The sequence below is a fragment of the Pleurodeles waltl genome, chromosome 10 (genome assembly GCF_031143425.1).
Source record: "Pleurodeles waltl isolate 20211129_DDA chromosome 10, aPleWal1.hap1.20221129, whole genome shotgun sequence".
NCBI classification, from domain to species: Eukaryota; Metazoa; Chordata; class Amphibia; order Caudata; family Salamandridae; genus Pleurodeles; species Pleurodeles waltl.
In genome coordinates this window covers 16060987-16075973 of record NC_090449.1, presented here as the reverse complement: position 1 = coordinate 16075973, position 14987 = coordinate 16060987, and the positions used below count along the sequence as shown (strand labels likewise).

At 46.0% G+C, this 14987-nt stretch overlaps 1 protein-coding gene across 2 annotated transcripts in view; it reads left to right on the top strand.

The window, feature by feature from the left end:
- Nucleotides 1-14987, top strand: part of L1CAM (L1 cell adhesion molecule) — a 531714-nt gene that overhangs the window by 479930 nt on the left and 36797 nt on the right. For both annotated transcript variants that reach the window (XM_069209429.1, XM_069209428.1), the window contains 3 exons: nucleotides 3549-3673; nucleotides 7551-7652; nucleotides 14301-14498. In XM_069209429.1, the coding sequence (XP_069065530.1) occupies nucleotides 3549-3673; nucleotides 7551-7652; nucleotides 14301-14498 (425 nt within the window). The remainder of the gene's footprint in view (nucleotides 1-3548; nucleotides 3674-7550; nucleotides 7653-14300; nucleotides 14499-14987) is intronic.

The window sequence follows — 14987 nt, the reverse complement described above, 5'->3', positions numbered from 1 at the left end:
GCACTGACAGGGCATTACTGAGGGATGCTTGCACCACTGGAGACAGGTAGCACTCGCAGAGCATTACTGAGGGACGCTTGCACCACTGGAGACATGTAGCACTGACAGGGCATTACTGAGGGACGCTGGCACCACTGGAGACATGTAGCACTGACCGGGCATTACTGAGGGACGCTTGCACCACTGGAGACATGTAGCACCGACCGAGCATTACTGAGGGACGCTTGCACCACTGGAGACATGTAGCACCGACTGAGCATTACTGAGGGACGCTTGCACCACTGGAGACATGTAGCACTGACAGGGCATTACTGAGGGACGCTTGCACCACTGGAGACATGTAGCACCAACAGGACATTACTGAGGGGTGCTTGCATAACACCGACATGGCATTACTAAGGGATTCTTGTACCACTGGAGACATGTAGCACTGACCAGGCATTACTAAGGGATTCTTGCACCACTGGAGACATGTAGCACTGACAGGGCATTACTGAGGGGTGCTTGCACCACTGGAGATATATACCACTGACTGGGCATTACTGAGGAAAGCTTGCACCAGTGGAGACATGTAGCACTGACAGGACAATACTGAGGGATTCTTGCACCACTGGAGACATGTAGCACTGACCGGGCATTACTGAGGGGTGCTTGCACCACTGGAGACATTTAGCACTGACAGGGCATTACTGAGGGACGATGGACCACAGGAGACATGTAGCACTGACTGGGCATTACTGAGGGACGCTTGCACCACAGGAGACATGTAGCACTGACTGGGCATTACTGAGGGACGCTTGCACCACTGGAGACATGTAGCACCGACAGGGCATTACTGAGGGGTGCTTGCACCACTGTAGACATGTAGCACTGACAGGGCATTACTGAGGGACGCTTGCACCACTGTAGACATGTAGCACTCACAGGGCATTACTGAGGGGTGCTTGCACCACTGTAGACATGTAGCACTCGCAGGGCATTACTGAGGGGTGCTTGCACCACTGTAGACATGTAGCACTGACAGGGCATTACTGAGGGACGCTTGCACCACTGGAGACAGGTAGAACTGACAGGGCATTACTGAGGGACGATGGACCACTGGAGACAGGTAGCACTCACAGGGCATTACTGAGGGACGCTTGCACCACTGGAGACATGTAGCATCGACCGGGCATTACTGAGGGATGCTTACACCACTGGAGACATGTAGCACTGACAGGGCATTACTGAGGGATGCTTGCACCACTGGAGACAGGTAGCACTCGCAGAGCATTACTGAGGGACGCTTGCACCACTGGAGACATGTAGCCCTGACAGGGCATTACTGAGGGATGCTTGCACCACTGGAGACAGGTAGCACTCGCAGAGCATTACTGAGGGACGCTTGCACCACTGGAGACATGTAGCACTGACAGGGCATTACTGAGGGACGCTGGCACCACTGGAGACATGTAGCACTGACCGGGCATTGCTGAGGGATGGTTGCACCACTGGAGACATGTAGCACTCACAGGACATTACTGAGGGACGCTTGCACCACTGGAGACATGTAGCACTGACAGGGCATTACTGAGGGATGCTTGCACCACTGGAGACAGGTAGCACTCGCAGAGCATTACTGAGGGACGCTTGCACCACTGGAGACATGTAGCCCTGACAGGGCATTACTGAGGGATGCTTGCACCACTGGAGACAGGTAGCACTCGCAGAGCATTACTGAGGGACGCTTGCACCACTGGAGACATGTAGCACTGACAGGGCATTACTGAGGGACGCTGGCACCACTGGAGACATGTAGCACTGACCGGGCATTGCTGAGGGATGGTTGGACCACTGAAGACATGTAGCACTCACAGGACATTACTGAGGGACGCTTGCACCACTGGAGACATGTAGCACTGACAGGGCATTACTGAGGGATGCTTGCACCACTGGAGACAGGTAGCACTCGCAGAGCATTACTGAGGGACGCTTGCACCACTGGAGACATGTAGCACTGACAGGGCATTACTGAGGGACGCTGGCACCACTGGAGACATGTAGCACTGACCGGGCATTACTGAGGGACGCTTGCACCACTGGAGACATGTAGCACCGACCGAGCATTACTGAGGGACGCTTGCACCACTGGAGACATGTAGCACCGACTGAGCATTACTGAGGGACGCTTGCACCACTGGAGACATGTAGCACTGACAGGGCATTACTGAGGGACTCTTGCACCACTGGAGACATGTAGCACCAACAGGACATTACTGAGGGGTGCTTGCATAACACCGACATGGCATTACTAAGGGATTCTTGTACCACTGGAGACATGTAGCACTGACCAGGCATTACTAAGGGATTCTTGCACCACTGGAGACATGTAGCACTGACAGGGCATTACTGAGGGGTGCTTGCACCACTGGAGATATATACCACTGACTGGGCATTACTGAGGGATGCTTGCACCAGTGGAGACATGTAGCACTGACAGGGCATTACTGAGGTATGCTTGCACCAGTGGAGACATGTAGCACTGACAGGGCATTACTGAGGTATGCTTGCATCCCTGGAGACATGTAGCACTGACAGGGCATTACTGAGGTATGCTTGCACCACTGGAGACAGGTAGCACTGACAGGGCATTACAGAGGATTGCTTGTTTGCACCACTGGAGACATGTAGCCCTGACAGGGCATTACTGAGGTATGCTTGCACCAGTGGAGACATGTAGCACTGACAGGGCATTACTGAGGAAAGCTTGCACCAGTGGAGACATGTAGCACTGACCGGGCATTACTGAGGAAAGCTTGCACCAGTGGAGACATGTAGCACCGACAGGGCATTACTGAGGGACGATGGACCACTGGAGACAGGTAGCACTCACAGGGCATTACTGAGGGACGCTTGCACCACTGGAGACATGAAGCACCGACCGGGCATTACTGAGGGACGATGGACCACTGGAGACAGGTAGCACTCACAGGGCATTACTGAGGGACGCTTGCACCACTGGAGACATGTAGCACCGACAGAGCATTACCGAGGGACGCTTGCACCACTGGAGACATGTAGCACTGACTGGGCATTACTGAGGGACGCTTGCACCACTGGAGACATGTAGCACTGACTGGGCATTACTGAAGGACGCTTGCACCAGTGGAGACATGTAGCACTGACAGGGCATTACTGAGGGACGCTTGCATCCCTGGAGACATATAGCAGTTACTAAGTATCACTGGGGGAAGCTTGCACTGCTGAAGACATTAGAAATGAGAGACTGTAAATGGGGTAAGTGCGCTCTGCTGGAGTCATTTAACACTGGTAGGGCGTTATTGAGGGGATGCTAGAACCACTGGAGATGTAAAGCCCTGACAGGTCATTACTAGGGGGAGATCGCACAGCTCGGAGAGCTCGTGTCATAGTACTTGCCTGGAACACTGAATGGAAGCCAAGCCTGTGAGGGCACACTGAGTGATGCTGACAGCATGGACCAGTATGGACCCACTTGGCCATTCTCTGCAACCCCATCCTTGATAACTCACCCCTTCTTCTTCCTCCAGGTATTTCATTGAGGATGGAACTTTGACAGTCTATAACGTGGACTACGAAGACGAAGGCATTTACACCTGTGTTGCCCAAAGCCCGCTGGACATTGTGGAGGAGAGTGCTGAGCTGGTCGTAGTCGGTGAGTCATGTGATTGGAAGTGTTTTAGAAGGACCTTCAAGTCTGGGTTTTAAACCCTGCACATCAGTTTCTAGACCTCAATTTCAAGGTGTTTGTTTATCATCGGTACATAGAAGTGTGCTTGCAGTCTTCTGATCACACAGGTGCACAAAAGTCTTTGGGCCTGATTTAGACCTTGGCGAAGGGGATATTCCATCAGAAACATGACGGATATTCCATCCGCCGTATTACAATCCCATAATATGCTATCGAGTTCGTAGTGCAGAGGACAGGATCTCAATCATATTTGTGATGGAGTATTCCATCCACCGAGATCTAAATCGGGCCCTTTCTCTTCTAATCTCTCTGCTGTACGTGGCTAATGCGACAGCATCATGTGCAAAAGTATCGCCTGACATAAATATTGTGTCCTAAAAATAGTTCAGAAAAGTGTCATCCCATTAGGTGATGGTTTTCTCTTATTAACTCCCATTGGGAAATATGGTTGTAAACGACATCTAGTGCACACCTGTTACGTCAGACCCTATACTGAGTAGAATATTATGGTACAACACCTTCCGAGTAGGACTCTCTCTCTTTATTGGGAGCGTAGATAGCTGGATTAGTTAGCTCTATCTTTTAAATTAACTACCACTTCTACGATGTCCTCTTTCACGCCTACGTGCCTGGACTCAGTAATTTGGGCCAGTCAATAAATACCAACCGCAAACAACCGCCTGTGGGTGATAATGCAGTCTATTTGTCTAACTTCATCAATGCATTCATTCTGTTAAACATGGTGAGTGGGATGCATTCTTTAATAATTAGTAAGCCCAGTAGGATTCTGCAACCCACAAATCCTACACGTCACCCCTAAACGGAGGCGTGTAAGATCCGGCGGATACCACATCTGAGGCTAGACGCCAGGAACCCTTTGTCGTTCGAAGTAACTTGATGTCAGAATTCACCATTATGAAGCGCAGATTAAATTATTGCTACTGGCGTAATCCAGCTATGAGAACTTTCCCTTTGTCGAGAAGGAGAGCCTCCTAATTAATTATTGGCTTTCCTTTCTCTGTGGCTCTGTTTATGGGATACCACCAGTCTCTGCCAACACAATGTACTTCTCCTCTTTATGAACTCATTTATTTTGGGTTCTTATTCATGTTTACTCTAAGGTTACTTATATCACACTTCTTTCACGATTGTAGACTTTTTACTTTTTGATTTACTTTGCTGGGGTTGTTTTACTTTACTGAGGCCGGTGTTGTTTTAATATTTTTAAATTTTATCATCAACTCTACTTGTTTATGTTAAGCTCCTCGAAGCTCAAGTATGCCACTATTTTTCGAGCTGTGTGAATTGTAAACAAGTTAGAGAACGAAATGGGGATCAAGTTTCCTTCTCGCTTGTTCCTCATTAACTGTCATTAAATAATATTTATGGTTCTCATTAGTTCCTCTTGACATCAGAGTCCATAAGTCATACGAGGTGGTAGACCGTTTTTTACTTTGTCGTGATACAATCAAACATTGAATATAGTTGGCCCACTGATGACAAATTACAGATGATTCAGCCGACACGTATTTCCTCAAACCATGGACTTCTTCAAGGCAGCATAGGGAAAGAAAATCCCCGAAGTGTAATGATAAGTCAAAGAGAGCATAATCTTCCAAGTGTTTGGCCATAATTACTTCAGAAAAGGATCAACCCAAATTTTGTGCAATGGATGTAGTTATATACCCAACCCCCATTGTAGGGGAAACAACATTCAGTATTAGTACGTATCCACTGTAATAGGTAGTGAGAGCGGCACAATGGAGCTTAATAAGTCAATAGTACCTTAGACCCAAAGGATGGGGGTCTGATTAACACAACCCATAACAGAGTTGTACAACAGCGAGGTCTTGTACAATAGTCGTAACATGCTGTAAAACAATAGTTGTGCAATACTGAGGTCTCATACGTCAGTCTTTTCCAATAGTCGTAGGATGCTGTTCAACAATAGTCGCACAATACTGAGGTCTCATACAACATTCATATAGTCACAAGGTCTTGTGCAATGGTTGTAGAATGCTTTCGAACAATAGTCACACAATACTGAGGTCTCATACAACATTAATATAATAGCGAGGTCTTGTACAGTAGTCGTGAAATGCTTTCGAACTATAGTCGCACAACACTGAGGTCTCAAACAACATTTATATTATAGCGAGGTCTTGTACAATAGTCGTAAAATGCTTTTGAACAATAGTTGCACAATACTGAGGTCTCATACAACATTCATATAGTAGCGAGGTCTTGTACAATAGTCGTAGAATGCTTTCGAACTATAGTCGCACAATACTGAGGTCTCATACAACATTCATATAATATTGAGGTATTGTACAATAGTCGTAGAATGCTTTCGAACTATAGTCGCACAATACTGAGGTCTCATACAACATTGATATAATATTGAGGTATTGTACAATAGTTGTAGAATGCTTTTGAACAATAGTCGCACAATACAGAGGTCTCATACAACAGTTGAACAATACTGAGGTCTCATACAACATTCATATAATAGCGAGGTGTTGTCTAATAGTTGTAGAATGCTTTCTGACTATAGTCGCACAATACTGAAGTCTCATACAACATTCATATAGTAGCCAGGTCTTGTACAATAGTCGTAGAATGCTTTCGATCTATAGGCACACAATACTGAGGTGTCATACAAAATTCATATAGTAGCGAGGTCTTGTACAATAGTCGTAGAATGCTTTCCAACAATAGTCGTACAATACTGAGGTCTCACACAACATTCATATAGTAGCGAGGTCCTGTACAATAGTTATAGAATGCTTTTGAACTATAGTCACACAATACTGAGGTCTCATACCACATTCATATAGTAGCAAGGTCTTGTACAATAGTCCTAGAATGCTTTCGAACAATAGTTGCACAATACTGAGGTCTCATACAAAATTCATATAATAGCAAGGTCTTGACCAATAGTCATAGAATGCTTTCAACAATAGTCACATAATACTGATGTCTCATACAACAGTTGAACTATACTGAGGTACAGGAGTAAACCTGCTTTCCCAGGACTCAATGGAACAACAGTTCACTAAAGTCAAAAACTGAACTCACCCCCTAGTCTCTGTAGGCTGGGATTCCCAATCAATGCTCTTTGCAGCCAGTGTCTGTAAGCACTCATCCTGCCACAACCTACTCAGCTCCTGTAAATAGTGAATGAAGCACGATACCAAAGATCAAGGAATCCAGGAGGTGAACTGATGTACTGGTACATTGGGGTTACTTCTTACTCATCTTAGGCTCATAATTTCAAGTAGAGAAGAGGGGACCCCAGTATGGCAGGAAAACTAGAGCCAACTAGTGCCAAGCGCTCTCAACCAAAGTCCCTAGGCTGCTAGGTGACTTTCAGCACAATAAAAAATTACATGCTCTGTGACAAGCACAAACGTGTATGGCGGGGGGGGTTCTTCGCAGCATACCTGACATCTGCAGACTTTCAAGGTAAAGTCTTGAGGTCAGTGGTGTGCAGTTGTGATACCTAGAGGGGAGGTCAAAATAGCATTTAACACTGCTGTGCAAAGATCAGACCAATTTTTAGCACCATAAAGCACAGGACAAATCACATTAGCACAACTACACGAACGCATCCTCTTCAGCTCACCTTTTCATAGGAAATAAAGTAGGGAAAGGCCAATATATTAAACAATTATCTGTGACATGCACAAGCACCTGAGATGCAAGGTGCAGCAGCATCCTGAAGATGTAAGGGGGGTCATTTGCGAGATGCTTGTGAAAACCACCACATCCTCAGTCTCCTTTTGATTGATGGGATGGTGTATGTTTGTCTCATATCACAGCTTGACTTTTTCCCCTGTAGATCGCCCAGCACCCCCCAGAGACCTGGAACTGACTGACCGTAAGGACCGGGGCGTGACGCTGACCTGGCTGCCTGGAGATGACAACAACAGCCCAATTGAAGGTGAGAGGCAGGCTTCATCTCACTTTTGGCACCTGCTGTCCCCTAGGATCAGTGGGTTTGTTTCCATCAGACATCATTGTTTGCTGGAGGTCAGTTTGGGCCATATGTCTCTAGGATGCTAGTTTCCTCAATGGCTAGAGAGAAGATGCACAGTGCTGGCCCACCAAGAACAGAGGTGTTTGGCCCACCCAAAGATAATAATGGGGACATATATCACCTTCCAGTTTCAGTGATCCTGGTTCACGTGGGCAGGGAAAGGTAGCAAAATAGCATAAAAAAACAGTCCACAACAGTGAGACAACTGTAGCGATAATGAACACAATTTGCACACCTGCTGCAAACAAAATCCTGAACTGAAAAGTGCATTTATGGGAAAAGAAAACAAGAACATGAAAAAAGAGGGGTGTGGTAGAGTAACACAGCAGAATCAGGGTCATAAAACTCCCTGCCACCCCCAGTCGACCCTCACCCTTATCTAACTGGTGTCAGAGCTGCAGATCTTTACTCACATATGCTGACCTTCATCCAGCCAGTTTCACTACTTCGAGACCTTCTTAAGGGATCTCTTTTCAGATCCAGCTAATTTTTCATCTTAAGATCCAAGATCCACATCAGCACATCAGCACAGAAGAAACCAAATCCATCATGAACTCTATCCACTCCGGCGCCCCTTCGGACCCCTGCCCGCACTTCATCTTTAACAAAGCCGACAACATCATCGCCCCGCACCTCCAGACAGTCATCAACTCTTCTTTTTCTTCTGCTACCTTCCCCGAATGCTGGAAACACGCCGAAGTCAACGCCCTACTAAAGAAACCTACGACTGACCCGAGCGACCTGAAAAACTTCCGCCCCATCTCCCTTCTGCCTTTCCCAGCCAAAGTAATAGAGAAGACCGTCAACAAACAGCTGACCACCTTCCTGGAAGACAACAACCTGCTCGACCCCTCACAGACCGGATTCCGAACCAACCACAGCACTGAAACCGCCCTCATCTCAGTCACAGACGACATCAGAACCCTGATGGACAACGGTGAAACAGTCGCCCTCATTCTTCTCGACCTCTCGGCTGCCTTTGACACCGTCTGTCACCGCACCCTAATCACCCGCCTCCGCTCCACCGGGATCCAAGACCAGGCCCTGGACTGGATCGCCTCCTTCCTCGTAAACCGCTCCCAAAGAGTCTACCTCCCTCCGTTTCGCTCAGAACCCACTGAGATCATCTGCGGCGTACCTCAAGGCTCATCACTCAGCCCGACACTCTTCAATGTCTACATGAGCCCCCTCGCTAACATCGTACGCAAGCACGACATCATCATCACCTCCTACGCCGACGACACCCAACTTATACTCTCCCTCACCAAGGACCCCGCCAGCGCCAAGACCAACCTACAAGAGGGTATGAAGGACGTCGCAGATTGGATGAGGCTTAGCCGCCTAAAGCTGAACTCTGAAAAAACTGAAGTCCTCATCCTCGGCAACACCCCGTCCGCCTGGGACGACTCCTGGTGGCCCACGGCCCTCGGCACCGCACCGACCCCTGCAGACCACGCCCGCAACCTCGGCTTCATCTTGGACCCCCTTCTCACCATGACCAAGCAAGTCAACGCCGTGTCCTCCGCCTGCTTCCTCACCCTCCGCATGCTCCGCAAGATCTTCCGCTGGATCCCCGCCGACACCAGAAAAACCGTGACCCACGCCCTCGTCACGAGCCGCCTGGACTACGGCAACACCCTCTACGCTGGGACCACCGCCAAACTCCAAAATCGCCTGCAACGCATTCAAAACGCCTCAGCCCGCCTCATCCTCGACGTACCCCGCAACAGCCACATCTCCGCACACCTGAGACACCTGCATTGGCTCCCAGTCAGCAAAAGGATCACCTTCCGACTTCTCACCCACGCACACAAAGCCCTCCACGACAAGGGACCGGAATACCTCAACAGACGGCTCAACTTCTACGTCCCCACCCGCCCCCTCCGCTCCTCTGGCCTCGCACTCGCCGCCGTCCCTCGCATCCGACGCTCCACAGCGGGTGGGAGATCTTTCTCCTTCCTGGCGGCCAAGACCTGGAACTCCCTCCCCACCAGCCTCAGGACCACCCAGGACCACTCCGCTTTCCGGAGACTCCTAAAGACCTGGCTGTTCGAGCAGCGATAACCACCCCCTTTGTCCCTAGCGCCTTGAGACCCGCACGGGTGAGTAGCGCGCTTTATAAATGCTAATGATTTGATTTGATTTGTGTGCTTGGACCTTTTGGTTTCACTACAGAAAACGAACAAGCAGTTCCTCTTGGAAAACATGTCTGATATTTTATACACAAAATTTCACAACACACTTTGGATGATTTTAAGTGTGTTGTAAAAGTATCACCATAACTATAATGTCCTAGATTTTCCCCAGATCCCATTTTTGGTCTGGGCTAAAGGCACCTTCAGCTGTCTCACCAGCTCACATAACAACAAATGCATAGATAGATAGATAGATAGATAGATAGATAGATAGATAGATAGATAGATAGATAGATAGATAGATAGATAGATAGACAAATAGATAGATAGATAGATAGATTTATGCATTTATTGTTATATGAGCTGGTGAGACAGCTAAAGCTATATATATATAGATCTGGGGCTTTTCTACGCTTCCACAAGTCTACCTCTGAGAGAGTGATTACTCCAACCATTAAAATCTACCGAGCCAAGGCGCAGAGTGCTGCGGTCTATGGGGCAGAAATCTGGGGGTCCTCGAACACCGGCTAGTTGGCAGTGGGGGAAAACAACTTTGTAAGGTCATCTTTGGCCTGTCCTCGTAATACCCCACTGCTGCCAATGTTCTGGGACCTTGGCTTGCCACGCATCTCAGATGTAATTGCCCTACGACCATTGCTCTTCTGGGTCCGTGTATGGACCACCCCTGAGCTATCCACATACAAGGAGTCTATTCAAGACATTCTAGATAGACCAAATGTTCTTACCATTCCTTGGTTTAATCACATCTCAAAATGGTTTTATAGATTGGGTCTTAGTGAGTTTTGGAGCCATCCAGAAAGTTTAAGGAAGGATCAGAAGAGCCATTTGAAAACTGTTTACTGGATACATGTCAGGGAAAACTATCTGCTGTGCTCAACACACGGCAGATTGACTTCACAATTCTTTGATTTTAAATGGTACCCGTATCTGGAACCATTTATGGATACAATTCTTGACCCATTAAGTAAGAGTTTATATATTCAGTTCAGATATGGTTGTCTGCCTCTTAAATCCTATGGCAGTCCACGGAGTGCGACTACAAGATCTGATCCCTGTCCTAGTTGCAACCACACTTCTGAATCTATTGTACATTTTATGTTCATATGCCCTACTTATTTGTTTGCGCGACGGAAGTGGTTACGACCTGTGTGTAGGAATATGGGGATAAGATACTGTATTGTTGCCTTAAGGATCATGATGAGGGGTACTTCTCTCCCTTTATCCTGTGCGGTTAGTAAGTACATTGTAGCTGCTTGGCATATACGTATTAATCTTCTGGGGAAAAATGATGATGAGGAACACATTTTTTTTTAAAAAGAGGGAAAAAAAAAAAGTGTTTTAGCTGCTAAATTCTAACTATACACCTAGACTGAAATAAAACCCCATGTTTAATTTAAATGATAGGTATTAGGGGGTTAGGTGCACCTTTTTTAAGGAAAGTAATTTTATGTGCTTTTAAGGCTGAAACATATGTTTTTTTTTATTTCATTTTTATCTCTTTTTTAACTTAATTCCTATTTCTTTTTTATTCAATTGTTGGTTGTTTTGCTTTTATGGTTGAAAGTAACCGAATAAAGCTATGTGTTGATGATATATATATATATATATATATATGTATATATATATATATATATAGAGAGAGAGAGAGAGAGATCCTATTGGTGGTTGCCAGTAAGTAGTTATACTTAGAACCTAGATTCCATAGGAAAAGCATTTTTTCACTTGCCTATATTGTTGCAACAGTTTGATGAATCTTAAGGAAATTTTCCAAAACAAGTGTCCTATGGGACCCTGTTGCTCATGGAAAGTTTTGGGTTAATCTGTAAAGTGGGGGCGGGGAAAAAAGGAGGGTAAAAAAAGAGTGTTTCCCATGTCAATTTCCAAAGGTTGTTTAGACACACTTACAGGCCGAACTGCTAAACAGAATTACACTAAATTTGGCAGGAAGCTAGATCCTGGTGCACTGATGGTGCTTTTTGTGATTTGGTATAAATCCGTTTAGTAGTTTTAGAGGTTTTAAAAAAAATATGTAGAGATCTATAGGGACACAGAGGATCCGCGGATCCAATTGTCCCCGGCCAGGGGAACTGGCCTGGCCCTGCGTCCAACCTCTGCTGCACACAGCCAAGTGGCTACAGGGGGGTTGGCTGAAGGCCAGGCCCTGTGGCCAGCCTCCGCTGTGCACGCCTGAAGGCTGTATGTGGCGCAGAGTTGGGTGGTTTAGGAGGGTTGGCCGCTTGTGCCTTAAGGTAACTATAACTCGCTCCCTTGCCAAGCACTGCTAATTACCCCAGATATTACAGCACTCATGACATCTTTTATGACCTCATTGATAATGTCAATGTAACATTTGCAGTAAAATTATTGATGAGAAAATTGTGCATGGCAGGCACACGAATTATAGTTACTTGAGCTAACCATAAGTGTAAAAGGTGAATTTCTTTGGCTTTGTACATTTAAAATGTGAGCTTAATTATAACGTCCCTTAATCTTTGTTTTTTTAAGTGAATTTCCGTTTTTTTAATTGCATTTCCTAACTATAACTGTATCAAGTGCATCTCCCTTCTAGGAAACACCTGCACTGTTCTATTCAAATTATGAGAATGGTTATTTTTTTTAACTTATATCTACATTAGCAAGAATTTGGCCACCATGTTTAGGCCACAGGATGTTGTATTTTTCCTACTTTTAATTTCCATGGCATATGTTTGCACTAAAAAAACAACAATCACACCAGCTTGCAAAGCCCAGATGTATTGGCTTTGCTAGGGCTTGCTTACCTTTGATATCAGGAATCTACCTGAAATAGGTGAAGAGAGGAAAGGGTTTTCCGAATTTTGTGGAAGAATTAATCTTTAAATTATCCTGCTTACTTAACATTAGGCGTCCTGTAAATCAGTTTCGGTACCCCAGGACCTCACTAACAAAGTGTCTCTAGAAAATATTTCAGATGTTTTTTCTTGTTTTTGTAGCAAGCTTGACTGTTTTAAAATTCGTTAGTGTTGCCATCTGTATTTATTTATTTTCACAGATTAAATATGTCTAAAATCATGGCTGAATGTTTTGTAATGAAGAGTGCATGACAACTGATTCTTTTATTGTGCACATTACATGTGTGTCTAACTCTAATATCCCGCACATCCTGAAAAAAATGTAAGTTTAGTAAGGCAATTCCATTTTTCTTTCAGGTCTTAATGTTTCAACATATGGTTATTTTAATATCTATAGAGTTTTTATTTTGTTGATTTTTTTATGTTATCACATTTATCCTTCCAATAATCCATCTATAATCTATTATCCTTCCAATAATCAATCCAATAATCAATCAGTAATAACCAATAATCTTGAGAATGTTTAGACAATATCTTATTTTTGTCACACTACTTTGGCGATCATTGATTTCCGAATGTGATTTCCTTTTTCAAATCGTTTTCAGTAACAGTTAAATTAAAACCAACAGATGTGTTTTTGAATACATGGATAAATCAATACCTCTGGCCTCCTTTGAGCCAGAACTCTTAATTGCCTTGCTCCACGTTGCTTGCATTAAAATAATCCGACCTTACTAATGCCTTATATAATTTTAATACCTCAATAATTGTACAAAAGTGTCATTATTTCAAACATGAGCAGCAGGACACTCCAGGCTAGAAATGGTGTTTGAGGGACAAAACACCTCAGCACAGCCTATGGGTAAATTAAGGGGTATTATGACAGGTTGGTGTCTCTGGAGAGCTGATAAGGATAGTTTCACCTGATAGGTGCTTGGCCACCCAAGCTCTCCACGCCTCATACGAGCACTGACCTGATGGTAATTAGGGGTGGGTGGAACTCCGCGGAGTTACAAAAAAACTCTGCAAGATTCTGCAGAGTTCCGCCAATGAACGAAACTAGACACCTTGAGCTACTTGCACTGTGATTTATCACCAGGAGAGTGTTCCTCACTGAAAAATCTGTGCAAACAGCATCACATGGTGCACCAGAGGGTGCAGCTACTCAAGTTGACCTTGCTACTGCTCGAGTAGATTTTCTACTCGAGCGGCAGCCTTCCCACTATGAATGGTCATGACCACCCACAACCACCTGCGTTGGAAAAATCTTACTGGATGTCCTCCAAACGACTGAAAATTGTGTTAGGGAATGCCAAATCTAGCTTGCACTTGCTAACTTATCATCTTGGAGGTGCATGAGAAAAAATTCTGCCACGCTGCAATTGGCAGAATTCGGCGGAGCGGAATATTTCACCCACCCCTAAGGGTAATCCTCTAAAATTCATGAGAGACAAGTCTGCTTGTAGAAACCAGGGGTAATATGATAGTACTGTGCTAGGTGAGTGCGGTATAGCTGCTGGATGCAGTGTTCACAGCTCTCTCTTGAGTATTGTCTCTACTTGCAGAGTACATCATTGAGTATGAAGAAGACTCCTTCAGCCAGGACCAGTGGCATGAGTTGAAGCGTGTGGATGGGACCCTCAACTCTGTGGAGCTGGAACTCTCCCCCTTCGTGAATTACCAGTTCCGGGTCACCGCGGTCAATGAGGTTGGAAAGAGCAAGCCCAGCGGTTACTCGGATAGGTTCGAAACAGCAAAAGCAGGTGAGGGGGAGGGCTAAACTGAGCCTGGCACCACTGCCAGCCTTAAGATGGCATCAGCGTGAATGTCACCCTAGACTCTACCCCTTGAGGTTCCCTTTTCTTACCCTCCTTCCCTGCCTGGATCCTCTCCAATATGGAACTCATCGCAGCTTGGCACTCATAAGGCACTCCTCCCCAAAACTGGCTGCTGGTGCCAATCCTGTTCATGGCTTGATATTGCCAAGCTGCTCGTCTCTTCTCCTTCCCTCCTCTCATCCCATGGGTTAGCATCTCCACTCCCTGCCCCAGAATCTGTACTCTTCTCTGCTCTCCTACCCACCCAGACTTACTAGTGAGTGCCCACCGCTGGGAGTCAGTAGTGCTCAATCCGCCTCTCAGGTTTGTTTTCATTTGGGATGCGCTGTGTGTGAGTCTCTTTTTCTACTCTGCCCTCTCTCTCTCTTCTTACCTCACGCTCTTACCTGTTCTCATTCTCACTCTCACTCTCTC